This window comes from Bos indicus x Bos taurus, chromosome 5 (genome assembly GCF_003369695.1).
Source record: "Bos indicus x Bos taurus breed Angus x Brahman F1 hybrid chromosome 5, Bos_hybrid_MaternalHap_v2.0, whole genome shotgun sequence".
Classification (NCBI taxonomy): domain Eukaryota; kingdom Metazoa; phylum Chordata; class Mammalia; order Artiodactyla; family Bovidae; genus Bos; species Bos indicus x Bos taurus.
Window position 1 is genome coordinate 11,830,232 of NC_040080.1, and position 12,984 is coordinate 11,843,215.

Sequence of the window (12,984 nt, forward strand, 5' to 3'; positions counted from 1 at the left end):
AAAGTCACTGAATAGATGACAAGATTCTGGGGGAGAGAGTCCTGAAGTCCCTTTTCCTAAAAAAAAGCCTGTGGATGCCCGAGGGTGCCAGGGCTGCCAGCTCTGTCCTCGGGGCAGGGGTGTGTCAGCTCCTAAGTCACCTCTGAGCATGTTCTAGTGCAAGTGCTGCTGAAACAAAAGGCCTGAGCACCGCTCCATGACGTCAAGCGGGAATTCATTCCGGAGGGCGAGGGAGTGGATGTCTCCAAGTCAAAGATGCAGACTCGGGGAAGAATGAGGGCAAGAGCTTGGCGCAGATGCCAGCCCATCCCTGCAGCTCAAGTGAGGGATGCTGACTTGGGGTGGGGCAGGGATGAGCTCACAGCTGAGAAAGCAGCTGTCTCAGCAGCCCCGGGTGCTGTCCCCAGAGCACGGTCCCCAGGCCAGGGTGGCAGTGACAGGCCATCCTTCCTGCCCGGCTAGACTCCCGCCATCACCACCAAAGGCAGAGTCACACTAGACCAGATTGCCGCAGGTCATGGGGCTGGGGGCGGGAAAACCTGCCCAGGAGGACACAGGGGACACAGGCGTGGGGTCAGCGCTTGAGCCCTGACCGAGTAGGACACTCAGAGGCCAGGGGTTACTCACGGGCGCAACGGCGCCCACAGCCACCTCCAGGCCAGGGAGCCCGAGCAACTGTCAGGCCAGGATTCAAAGACGCCCTCATCCACTCCTTTTCCGGCACCACGGGTATCACCGTGAAAAGGGCGCCTACAGACAGCTCAGGAAAGGACTCGGGAAAGCCAGGGGGTGTCTGTAGGCCTCGAGCAGGACGGGAGGGGCTTCCTTGGCAGGTAAGACCTGGCCTTCCGATGCAGATTCAATCCCTGGCTGGGGACTAAGGTCCCACATGCCTCGCATCCACAAAAATCAAAACATAAAGGAGAAGCAACACCGTAACAAACTCAATAATGAAGACTTTTAAAATGGCCCACGTAAAAAATAAAGCAGGACACGACCCAGTGTCCCACCCTCCAGGTTCCCTATGCAAAAAACCTATTCCTACACTTAAAATCAGAATGCATCCAAATGCTGGAAATTCCCCTGAAAAAAACTAAATAAACCCAAGGCAAAAAGGGCTGGGACCTCCTCTCTTCTCTTAAATTACATAGGAGGTTAACAAACCCCCAAAACTTTCAGTCAAGACACACGAGGCTTTTATTTTTGGCCGTGCCGTGCAGCAAGGGGATCTCAGTTCCCCGACCAGGGATCAAACCTGCAACCCCTGCAGTGGAAGCCCAGAGTCCTAACCACTGGGCAGCCAGGGAAGTCCCTACATGAGACCTGAATTTCCCTCTTAGTGTAGACTATGTCGCAAGAGTCAGACTCACCTCTCCTAATCTCACCTACAAAACACAAGTGAAACAACACATCTGCTCACTGGGGGCTGGTTACAATCCCGTGAAGTGCTGAGTGCTCTCACGCGCCCCCTTGTAGGATGCGTTCTTTACGTGTTATTTTGGTACCTCTAATGATAAATTAGTAACTGCCCCTTGGAGCTGGCTCTCCCGTCCACTCTTGTGCCTGGGACCCCAGTTATGATCAAAGTGTAAGGAGGGCCAGGAAGGCTTGAGCTGGGCATGAGCACTGGTTTTTATACTGAAAGTGAAAGTGAAGTCGCTCAGTCGTGTCCGACTCGTTGTGACCCCATGGACTGCAGCCCACCAGGCTCCTCTGTCCATGGGATCCTCCAGGCAAGAATACTAGAGTGGGTTGCCATTTCCTTCTCCAGGGGATCTTCCCAACCCAGGGATCGAACCCAGGTCTCCCACATAGCAGGCAGATGCTTTAACCTCTGAGCCACCAGGGACCCTCTTTATTAACTCATCATCATCCTGCCTGCCATCATTAACACGTTAGGAAAATTAAATGGAAATGTGAAATATACAAATTACAAGATTTATCTAATTAAAACTGCCAGAGAACACCTTCAACTTTCGCACTCTCAACACTACACTGGGGAAACCACAGTATACAATATGACCTTCAAAAAACTGGTAGCCCAGTGAGTGACAAACCCCAAAGCGTCCTGAGATGTTGTACTCGGTATAGAAAATACCTTTGTGGCCAAAGAATCCTGACTATTAATAATTTCACAAGAGCTTTATCTGTTGGTCAGTCCACAGACAGCCTTTTCAGAATGGTCTCCAGCACTCAGAGTGGGATGTTTCCAGAAATTTAAGCTTCAGTATCTAAATGAAGGCTTCAAGTACCAAAAGCTATGAAGAGGGAAGCTGAGGCAGTTTTTTCTTTAAAAAAAAAAAGGCACAACAAAAAACATTCATATTCCACTTGGTTTTTTTATTAGAAGTTTGAGAATACAGCGAGGAGGGACATCCCATGGTGAATGGGGCCATCGCACAAATGCCCTTCTGAAATCCCAGCCGTCTATGATCCCCAAAAATGTGCTTTGTGGCTTTGACAATTTATAAACGGGAAGGGGGAAATACTGAGAAGGCCACTCTTCAATGGGTGAGAGGATGAAGCTGCAGAGGTCCGAAAAGGCCAAGGGCCCGAAGAGAAAACGAACATCTGCACAGAGCAAGCGAGCCTCTGACTGCTGAGAGTAAGGCATCCAGGCGCCGACCTGTGGGGTTCCCAGCAGGCAGAGGCGTGTGTGAGGCAGGCCAGGGCTTCGAGGACACACGGAGGTGGGTGCACACCCGCTTCCCAGGGAGGGGCCGGGGTGGGGGCTGTCACGGGGTCGGGGTGGGGGGACGTCTGGTTGGTGATCACGTCACTTTCTAAGTGCTTGTGCTGTGTTGAGCCAGGTGCAGCTCCTCTTTGGGGGGGGGTGTGGGGGGCGGCTGGGCCCCGGACTGCTGGAGGTGTCCCGGGGGCTGCATGTAACACACCGCTTCCCCGGGCAGGTGACCGGACGCAAGGCTGGCTTCTGGGGGACATCCTGAAGCCCAGGGAGCCTCCTCCCAGGGGTGCAGTGGGGAACTGTCTCATGGGCCGTGCTCCTTGGAGGGGTAATACTGCTCTCCCACCTGTCCACACGGCACCAGCACGCCCAGCACCGGGGGCAGTGCCCTCACTCAGGACCAAAATACTCCCAAGTTCTACAAAAGATTCTTGCTTCCTGGTTCCCAGGTTTTGCTGGAGACACAGGGGAAAGGAGACACCTAACCAAGAAAAAAACCCACACTGAGTAAACAGGAGACCTTCCCACGCTCACAAACACTGGTGGAGGCGGCCAGCCCAGCTCAGGACCTGTTCACGTGTGACGGCTGCCGCTCCAGGTGCGATTCAACCATCACAAGTTTTTGCTGAGAGTAAAAAATGGACTCGGGGATATGTGGGCAGGTGCAGGCCTCCCAGGAGCCAGACCCTCCACACCAGACTCTGACACCCCCGCAGGACACCTTTGGGGCTCAAGCAGCCTTATTTGAGCAGCTCCTCAAAGACACAGCTTCAAGGAGCCAACCAGACTCCCTGGCAGTAATGTATCACTTCCTTCTAAACCTTCCTACCACACCACCCCTAGAAAACTGGGCTCTTGGGTGCTGGTCACCCCAGCACTGGTGGGTAAAGGGCTCTCGCCTGAGGTGTGCTGCTGGCTTCCCTGTTCCTGGAGACCTGATCGGGGAGGTGGGGGTGAAGGGGGGTGAGGTTGTGTTCACGTGCCCAGCCCCCAGGTACCAGGACAGCACCACAGGGAGACTCTCCCCCACCACAGTTGGCAGGCCCTGGGCCCCTGTGCGGCTAGCCTCAGGCCAGGAGCTATGGTGCCAGGGAAGGTGGTCTCTCTCCTGGCAGGGGGCAGGGGCTGAGGGGGAGGTAAGGCAGTGATTCTCCTGGAGGGACTCATACAGAGTGGTCCAGAGCTCCACTGCAGACACCTCATCCCCACCCCTGCAACCACAAAGGATGCGGGAAGCCCTGCAGGCACTCCCCCAATCCCCACCAGCCTCAGTGACGTTCCTGGGTAGGTGGCACAAACAAGTTGCTCAAACTCTGACACGTCACTACTGCCTCGATCTCACACACCCCGCTTCCCCCAGCAAACACGCCGCCCCCGCCTCGCGCTCTCCAGAGTCGCCAGGCGGGGCGGGACAATGCTGCCCCGGAGCCCGAGGTGTCCCCGTCGGCAGAAGGCACCCGGGGCGCCGGGCGTCATACATTCTGGGGCTGTCGCCTGATCCTTCGGCGGTCACGTGTGCAAAACTGGAACAGCGTGTGGCTCTCGCGTGTTTCGTTCTATACAAAAGCCTCCCTCCCTCCCCTAGCCCTGTGGTTTAAACATTTATATAAATTTTTATTTAAACAGTAAGTTAGAAATCTTATTTACATTAATTTCTTTGTTCTCCCAAAAGGGCATCTAAAATCACACTGCCACCCCTCAGAGGACATAATAAATGTTCGCCAACACTGGTCGGTGTCACCATTTCTAAGGAGAGAGGAGGGAGGAGGAGGCGCCTCCAGCTGATGGCTACAAGCGCAGAGGCCAGCATGCCCGCGGCGCGAGTGCCCTCCGTTGGCCAGACCCAAGAACAAGGCAGGGCTGGGCCATCTCGCGTCTTCTCCACCTGTGAGGTGTGATTTATTTTTGTTTTCTCTTCCCAGTTGCGGACCACGTGGAGCCCTGGGGCGTCATGAAGCCCCGCACTGTGGGGCTCCTCTGGCACTGGCGTCACGGCCAGTGGGGGTCACGTCCCCAGCCTCTGGCCGCTGTCACAGTGCGTCCTCTTCGCTGCAGCCTCCGCCAACCATGAAACGGAACTCCTGGAGGTTCGAGACCCCGTGGAAGTGGACGAACGCGCCAGCCACCACAAAGATGTGGAAGAGCTGATGAGAGTGAAACTGGGGATAGAAGCAGGGAGGGCGAGACGTCACTAAACGTCGGCAGAAGATCCCGAAGACCACGCGGAGCCGGGGCAGGGGTGGGGCGGCGGCTCAAATTCAGGCGTCCCTGGTCTCAGAGCACCCAGCAGGCACAGCACATTCTGCTGAGGGGAAGGCCCGCTGTCCCCACAGAGACGGAGCTGCGGCCCCAAGCTCGGGACGCAGCGCACACTGGCACCGGGGCCCAGCAACGCGCTGTGTTTCCTGTGCACTCTACTCCTACTCTGGCCATCTCAGGATACCCCACCTTCCCTTCAGGGCCAGGGCTCTCGCTGCTGTGAGGATCTAAAGGGGCCGCTGACCCGACAGAAGGCAGGCCTCAGGCAGTCATGAGGGCGATGGGGAGCAGCCGTGCACACAGGGAAGCTTCGCTCCCTCCCTGACCGCTCAGCTCCGGAAGTGCAGTCTTGGTTCCTAACAGGCCACGGACCGGGACTCATGAGTGGACTGGTACCAGGCTGCCCATTGGTCCCCTGCATTTTCTCCCCTGACCTTTTCCTCCTCTCAGTTTACCTTTAACAACCGTCTGGTTATCCCACCTCCCTTCCAACCACACACAGAATTCTGGTGCTGAAAATGACCTGGGTAAAAACCCAGTGTGTCCCCCTCCTCCCACACACGAGACCAAACGGAGGAGGCCTGAAAACCTGCCGCCCGGCACGGGGACAGGGGGACGACGACTCCACGCCTGCCCTGAAGGCAGCACGCTGAGTAAGGAGCACCCGAGCTCCCGGACCGGTCCCGAGAAGGCACTGGCGGCCCATCACGGGGCGGCGGGCCTCACAGAGGGGCTGCCCCTGCAGGGCTGAGGGCTCGCCCTCAGCCCTGCACTCACCACGCTGACACAACTCAGAGGGAAACTGGGGCAAGGGTACTTCCTCAATCATGTCACTTCCCTGGGTGCCAGTAACTAACTCACAGATGGACAGATAAGACAGTGAACCCTGCCCGCCCCCAGTTGCTGACCACACTTACCCAGATGTCACACTTGCCGGGGAAGAAGCGCTCGGGGATGCGGGCAGCGTACAGGGCCGCCCCCGTGATGTATAGGCCGGCCATGAGCAACAGCCAGCCGATCTGCCCGATGGTGGCGGCCTTCAGGAAACCCTCCGAGATGACGTAGTGCAAGGTGGGGATGATCCCACTCAGGCCGAGGCCCAGAAACACTCCTGGGAATCACAAGGACACAATAGAGACAAGGAGAAAGAAAGGAGGAACAACTTGGCACGATGCCAGTGACTCTGTAAACTGAGCATCTCAAAAGCAGGATATAACATTAGCTTCTAGTTTGAAAGGAAAAAGAAGGTTCTTCAAACCCTGGGATTCTGCCATGCAATTCAGCACGGCTACGTTCTAAAAAGAGATCTATTTACAAAGGCAAAGAGAGAGCCTCCTGCTGAAAAAGCCTTGGCTCCACAATCAGCAGTCCTCAAGGAGCTTGGAGTGATGTGTTGCTGAATGCCTCAGGAACCAACAACTCAAGTAGTTGGCTTACAACACCCTATATGCGCTTCTTTATAAGACGCAGGTTACAGTACGGAGCAGTTCTGTAGCTTTATCCTTCCTTGAGACAACGGACACCCCGGGGTGAGAGTGAGGTGGGGCGGGCGATGAGAGAGAGAGGGGCCCCAAGTCCACCAGCATGGCCCCCCCACAGTCGGACTGCCTTCGAACCCTCTACAGCAAGTGATCTGCAAACTTCTGGACATGCCCTAGGTTATAAGACTGAACTGAGTCTGGATCACCAATTTTTTTTTTTAATGAACTGAAATAAAACATATCAGACTGTGTCAAGTTGAAGGTTAAGTACCATTTTGTCCAAGTTGTATAATTTATGTTACTTATGTATTATAAAGACGTGTCTAGGATTGAAAAAGAAAACGTCACGATCAGAAACAGCCTAAAGGTAATCGGGGCCTACAGCCACCGTGAAGTGTGTGCCTCAACCAAGCACCCCATGGACAGGAAGTGCAGGTAAACTGTGGCTTGGGCTTTAATACAAGATGATTGAAAGCAAAAAGACTGAAAGGACGAGCACCCCTTTTAGGACTTCCTGTTCATTCTCGCCAGGCACTGGGTGTGGTACTAGAGGCAAAAACACTGAGGGCACAGCCCTGGCTCCAGCGGGGCCAGCCAGGCCCTCGCACCGGAAGGAAGGGGCTTTTGGCTGGTTTCCAACCAAACAGGCATGATCCTGAACATAAAACCCTCTTCATCCTGTACCAGAGAAGGTGTGTGCTATCTCTATAACACCATCAGTTTGGGAGTAAAGACTCTTTTTTTTTTACACATTTTAAAATGAAAATACATAGAAAGGAACCATTATTTCACAAAAGTTATGGAGCCACAGCTGTAAGGACCATGTACAGCCCTAGACTCATGTACACGGTACTACCAGATGCATCAGCTCAGCATCCACCCCCACTGATGCTGTGAGACGAGCAGGGACACCCCAAGATTACAAGCCCCTCAAGAACAGGAACTGTGACTTCTCCACCTCTGCATCACAAGCGCCTAGCCTGACGCTTGGCCAACAGTGGCCCTCTTGTGCAGACTGGCAGCACGGAACCCCAGCCTGGGCTTCTTACCTGCTCTCACGCCCCGGTACTGGGGGGTGGCGAACATGTCCCACTGGGAAACGATGATGGCTGCGATGCCCAGAACACAGATAACAATCAAGTAGATGAAGCAAGGTTGCGGGTTACAGTAGAAGGAGTAATAAAGCCAAGGAACAAAACTTCCCATAATCAGAAGAGCAATACCAGAGTAATCCAGTCTAGGATAGGGAAAAAAAAAATCCATTTACTGTTGAACATCGCTGCCCACTACAGGCTCCAGGCAAGAGTGCCCGGCAGGCGGCATTGAGGGCCCTGCCAGCGCTGCTGGACGCGCTCCCTGAGCCCACGGGCTTTGGGCCACGGATCCAAACAGGGACTCTGCAGATACTTACTTGGAGAAGATCCTGGAGACCCCTTCTGAGTGGCAGTAGACTGTGTGGAACAGCCATGAGAAAGAAAGGCAGAGAATGGCCCCCAGGAAGAATAATCCGAAGACCACCTTTTCCTGCAGGGGGGCCACAAAGGAGATGTTGGGGCGAAACATATAAAAGATCCCCAGGCACAGGAAGAACACACAACCTAGAGAAGAGGACGGAAGAAAGCCAGGATTACTACTTTCTGAAGAGAGCGTTATGTATCAATTACATTTTCAGTCCTGACATCTGAATCAAAATTCTTCTGAACAACTAAATCTTATCCAAAACATTGGTCTGCTCCAGACACTGTTGGTATCACATGCCCCTCAGCTTCACAAGCTCAGTATAACAGGGTAACTTGTGATTAATCCAAAAAGAAAACAGACAAGGCCTGCTAACTAAGCCCACCTCTACCTCTAGATCCATAAGAAATTCCATTTATAATGTTTTTGGCACATGTGCTGAAGCCAGGTTTCAAAGGCCCACTCGGCAGTTTCTTTTGCAATGAACGCTGACCCCTCTAAACTCTGCTAGGAAATACAGCTTGTCTCCACCAACCGCTCTAAGGAACCACCTGCAGCTCTGATCCTCACCAGCTGGCCCACAGAGTCAGGAGTTAGGGACAGTGAAATGCTATTTGGGCAATTTCAAACCATTTTTAAACTGTTCTTCACAGTAAGATACTACATTCTTATTGCTTAGGGAAAGGCTACTTAACACAAGACAAACACAGAAATTAAGAAGTTAAAACATTTGCTAAGTGATTCTGTGTGATCATTTAGTAAAGTTAGAAGTCAGCAACAAACTCGATCTGATTCTCTACTCTGATCTACTCTCTGATTCTGGAGAACTTGGAGGAACAGAGGAAATCAAACATGTGGTAAGATACGTACATTAAACGGGGAAAAGCCAGACTACTCAATACATTCACCAGGTTGTGCGATCGTCACTATTTCATTTCAGAACATTTTCACTGGCCCAAAAAGAAGCCCCACACCTGCTCAGCCATCGCCCATCACCCCGCCCCCGCCCCCCAACAACCCTAACAAGCACTGATCTACTGGACTTTGCAGCTCGTGGACTTCCCTACCTGGGGTACTTCGTGTGTATGGATCGTACAGCGCCCGGCCTTTGTGTCCGGCTGCTTTCACGTCACACAAGGTTTTCATGGCTAGCCCGTGCTGTCGCCCATTCTCAGCAGGGCTGTATAATACTCCACTGAATCCAAATACAGTATCCATATACTGCACTTTATTTATAGGTCAGGTGATAGATACTTGGTTGTTCCCACTTTCCCCTTACGATGAATAAAGGTGCTAAAAACATTCATGTACACACCTTTGTGGAAATATGTCTTCAATACTCTTGGGTATATACCTAGAATTGCTGGTAACTCCGTTTAATTTTCTGAGGAACTGTCAAGCTGTTTTCCATACAGATTGCGCCATTTTCCAAGCCACCAGCAATGCGTGAGAGTTCTAATCTTTCCATATCCGGGCAAAGACCCGTCACTTTCCATTTTCTTGATAACAGCCCTTCTTGTCAGTGTGAAGTGGTATCTCACTGCACTTCCTCAAATGACTCACGATGTCATTGAGCACCTTTCTCATATGTTCACTGGCCATGAGGAATGACTTTTAAAAGTCAACTTACTTCTGTGAAATAACTACTTTCCTCTTCATGCTCATTAAAATATTACAGCCAATTCTGCAGTGCCTTTTCCTTGGCCTGGTTTAAGGACATGTCTGAAAACCTAGTGTAAACTGAGACAACCAGAGACAACCACGGAGGAACTGCATCACTAGCAATCCAGTAAACAGCAACTGCAAATTCAAAACACACTTTTTAAGTCCTGTCCTTACCCTTAAACACAGCAGTGGGGAGGACCAGAATGGTCACAGTCATCATTACTACTCAACATACCCAAGAGATGTGTCCAGATGTTGCCTGTCTCGGTGTGTATTCTGAAAATGCTCTTAAAACAGGCCCGGAAAGAAGGCATGGGGGGCCGGTGTCCATGCAGGAGGAAGTCGTTATCCTTGAGCCACTCAGGTAGCACGTCGTGAGGGATCACTCGCCATCGACCTTCCCAGACCTGGAAGAGGATCAGCAAATACTTCTGTGGGTTTAACTGTCGATTTAGCAACATTGACGGCTATCTCTTACCACATTGCCTTACAATGAGATAAAGTAAACTATCTTTAGAAAGACAAATGCATTCAAAGGCATATGGCCTATATTCTGAAAAAACTGACTGAGGAAAAAATACATTCTTTTTATTGGGGTAGGGGAGCTTTTCTAAGGAAAAGGAAAGAGCAAATGAAGTTACAGAAAATACCCAGGCGACTTCCCTGGTGGCCTAATGGTTAGGATTCTGTGCTTTCACTGGGGAAGGCCTGGATTCAGTCCTGAGTCAGGAAACTGACATGGGCAAGCCACGAGACATGGCCAAGAAGGAAAAGAAAGTGCTTTCCAGCTCTGTTTCGGTCTGGCCAAGGCAAGATGAGCGACTGAAGTTCCGCCCATACAGAAGCTCCTCCTTCATCCTTCACTACAGACTTTGTGTTAATCGTTCAGTAGTGTCCGACTCTCTGTGACCCAATGGACGGTACCCCACCAGGCTGCTCTGTCCATGGAATTCTCCAGGCACGAAAACTGGAGTGGGTTGCCATTCCCTTCTCCATGAAGTCGCTCAGTCATGTCCAATTCTTTGTGACTCCGTGGACTATACAGTCCATGGAATTCTCCAGGCTAGAATACTGTAGTGGGTAGCCTTTCTCCTCTCCAGGGAATCTTCCCGACCCAGGGATCAAACCCGCATTTCAGGCAGACTCTTTACCAGATGAGCCACCAGGGAAGCCCAAGAATACTGGAGTGAGTAGCCTATCCCTTTTTCAGCAGATCTTCGCAACCCAGGAATCAAACTGGGGTCTCATGCATTGCAGGTGGATTCTTTATCAACTCAACTACCATATATACCAGGAAAAATCCCTGTTGTATTAATAAGTAAGACCATTTTTATACTTAATATTCCTGTTGGTAGGGGAAAAACGAAGAATCACACTTAGGTACCTCTTGCTAAAATTACCTCCCTCTCCTTTGGTTTCTCTTCCAATCCCAGCAAATATAATCAAATACAAAGAGCAAAGGGGTAGGAAAACCTTGGATCTCTGTCATTACCCAGTTGAAGGAGCCTTCATTAACTACAAAAATCCTCAAGCCTCAGTGTCCTCGTTTATAAAGCGAGGACCAGAGTATGGGAACTTACGAGGATCCACAGAAATGACCCCCAGCATCCCCACCCCAAAGGCGGCGTGCAATCCCCACAAGCAGCCACCCGAGAGCTCAGGTCTGGGGAACCACCAAGGAGCGCAGCCTCCCGCCCTTTAGGCCCCTCTTCCTCGCTGCCATTCCCCTCAGGCTCTAAAGGAAAGGGATGGGGGTGGGGGAGCCCCTCTTAAAAGACACGCCAGCCTCATTACCCTGCTCCTTTCACATCTCAGCCCAGCGAGCTCACACCGTAAGATCACTTCCGCCTACACTAACCTGCCTTTGCTGAGCCAAACAGACGCCAAGGAGGAGGCAGAAGCACGTCCACCTAGGGCTTCCCCTGGCACCCACCTGCCGGCCACCGTGCCCGCCACACCCTCCCCTCCCTGCACTCCACCGGGGTGGGACTATAAACCGAGAACAGCAGTGACCCCTCACAATGGCGCTCATGCTCCTCCCGACCCCGGGCCTGTGCTCACCCGCCCTCCCCCTGCTGGTTCCTAATGTGCAGCAAAATAAACTCATCGGTCACCAGATGCTGTACTCGGCTTTACTTGGGGAGAACTTTATTTTCTAAGATGGAAACCAATCCTCACCTCCCTCCAGGCAGTTCACAGCCTGCAAACGGCTCTGCTGTGATCGTATGAGGAGAGCTACTGTGTTATCACACGAGCAGTTACTAGCTCTTACCAGTGACACCGGTACACAGTGTCAGAGCGACTTCCCCCGATGTTTCTAAACACACACTCTGGCCTCTGAAGACTGGGCCCAGGCGCTGTGCCTCCATTACACTGCACCTGCGGCTCAACTTGCAGGGCAGCCAAATGCCGACCAAACAGGTATCCTCCCCGCTCAACTCCAGGCAGGAAGAACAAGGTCAAAGCTTAGTCAAAGACACCTTTGTTTATAAGCTTGACAAGGGCAATGCCTAAATCAAACATCTTAGCAATGGCTCACTAGGTTGGTGTTAGATCATATGATAAACAAAACATAACAAACAAAAAAAAATGACCCACAAAAGACCTCTATGTCCACATGTGCCAGACTATGCTTGTAGACTAGCAACGACTGAAGGCTGGAATAAAAGAGACGCCAAACACAAACACTCTCTGAAGCCTAAATGATTTTATTTATTCCCCCTATTCCTGTAGAAAAGCCTTCTCCACAAGGGAAAGCACACAAGCAAGGTGGCAGGACACCGCATTCTCAACTGTCTGCTTACTTGCTTCCAAGAAATAGAATCCGGTGTCACCAAATACAGGCAGGCGGGTTTATCAAGGACAGTCAGAAGCTTGGCCGCGGTGGGTGGGGTGACTCAGGGAGCCTGCCCCTTTCGCTCAGACACACTTCTAGGGGATAATACGGGTTCATAATAATTTTATGACCCACTCCTTTTCCTTCAGTAAATCATAGTCTATAGCAAATAAGTGTCCTATTTATTCACCACCTGTTAGCTCTTAAACTGGAGAGTTTTATTTGCCTTACTCTCTACTCTTGGTTCAGAAGGGAGAACAAAAACTCAAGTTACCTACAGCACCCCACTGATCCATAAATATAAAAATCCCTAGTGGCTGACACTGAATACTCAACTCTGAGATTTAAGGGAAAAACTTGCTTTTGGAAACCAAAATGTATCATTTGTATTCCTTTGCTCTAACTCTACTGAGACAGTGATTACTAGAATGGGTTTAATGTTTCAATTGGCTTTTTCTTCACCAGTTTTCAAACACTGATTAAAATTTTCTGGGCTCTAAAAGTAGATCCATAAATGTTTAGACTCTGCCACCCTCTCCCCGAAATTCCTCTGGTCTTCAAAGACATGTCTATATTCAGATTATAATGTTTTCCTCTCA

General features: G+C 51.4%; 1 protein-coding gene across 2 annotated transcripts in view; it reads right to left on the reverse strand.

Moving 5' to 3' along the window:
• Positions 1-2,319: 2,319 nt before the first annotated feature.
• ADIPOR2 (adiponectin receptor 2) overlaps positions 2,320-12,984 on the reverse strand; it is a 43,577-nt gene continuing 32,912 nt past the window's right edge. For both annotated transcript variants that reach the window (XM_027540937.1, XM_027540938.1), the window contains exons 4-8: positions 9,785-9,956; positions 7,838-8,024; positions 7,476-7,663; positions 5,863-6,056; positions 2,320-4,845 (exon numbers count right to left, since the gene is read on the reverse strand). In XM_027540937.1, coding sequence (XP_027396738.1) covers positions 4,717-4,845; positions 5,863-6,056; positions 7,476-7,663; positions 7,838-8,024; positions 9,785-9,956 — 870 coding nt within the window. In that variant the 3' untranslated portion in view covers positions 2,320-4,716. The remainder of the gene's footprint in view (positions 4,846-5,862; positions 6,057-7,475; positions 7,664-7,837; positions 8,025-9,784; positions 9,957-12,984) is intronic.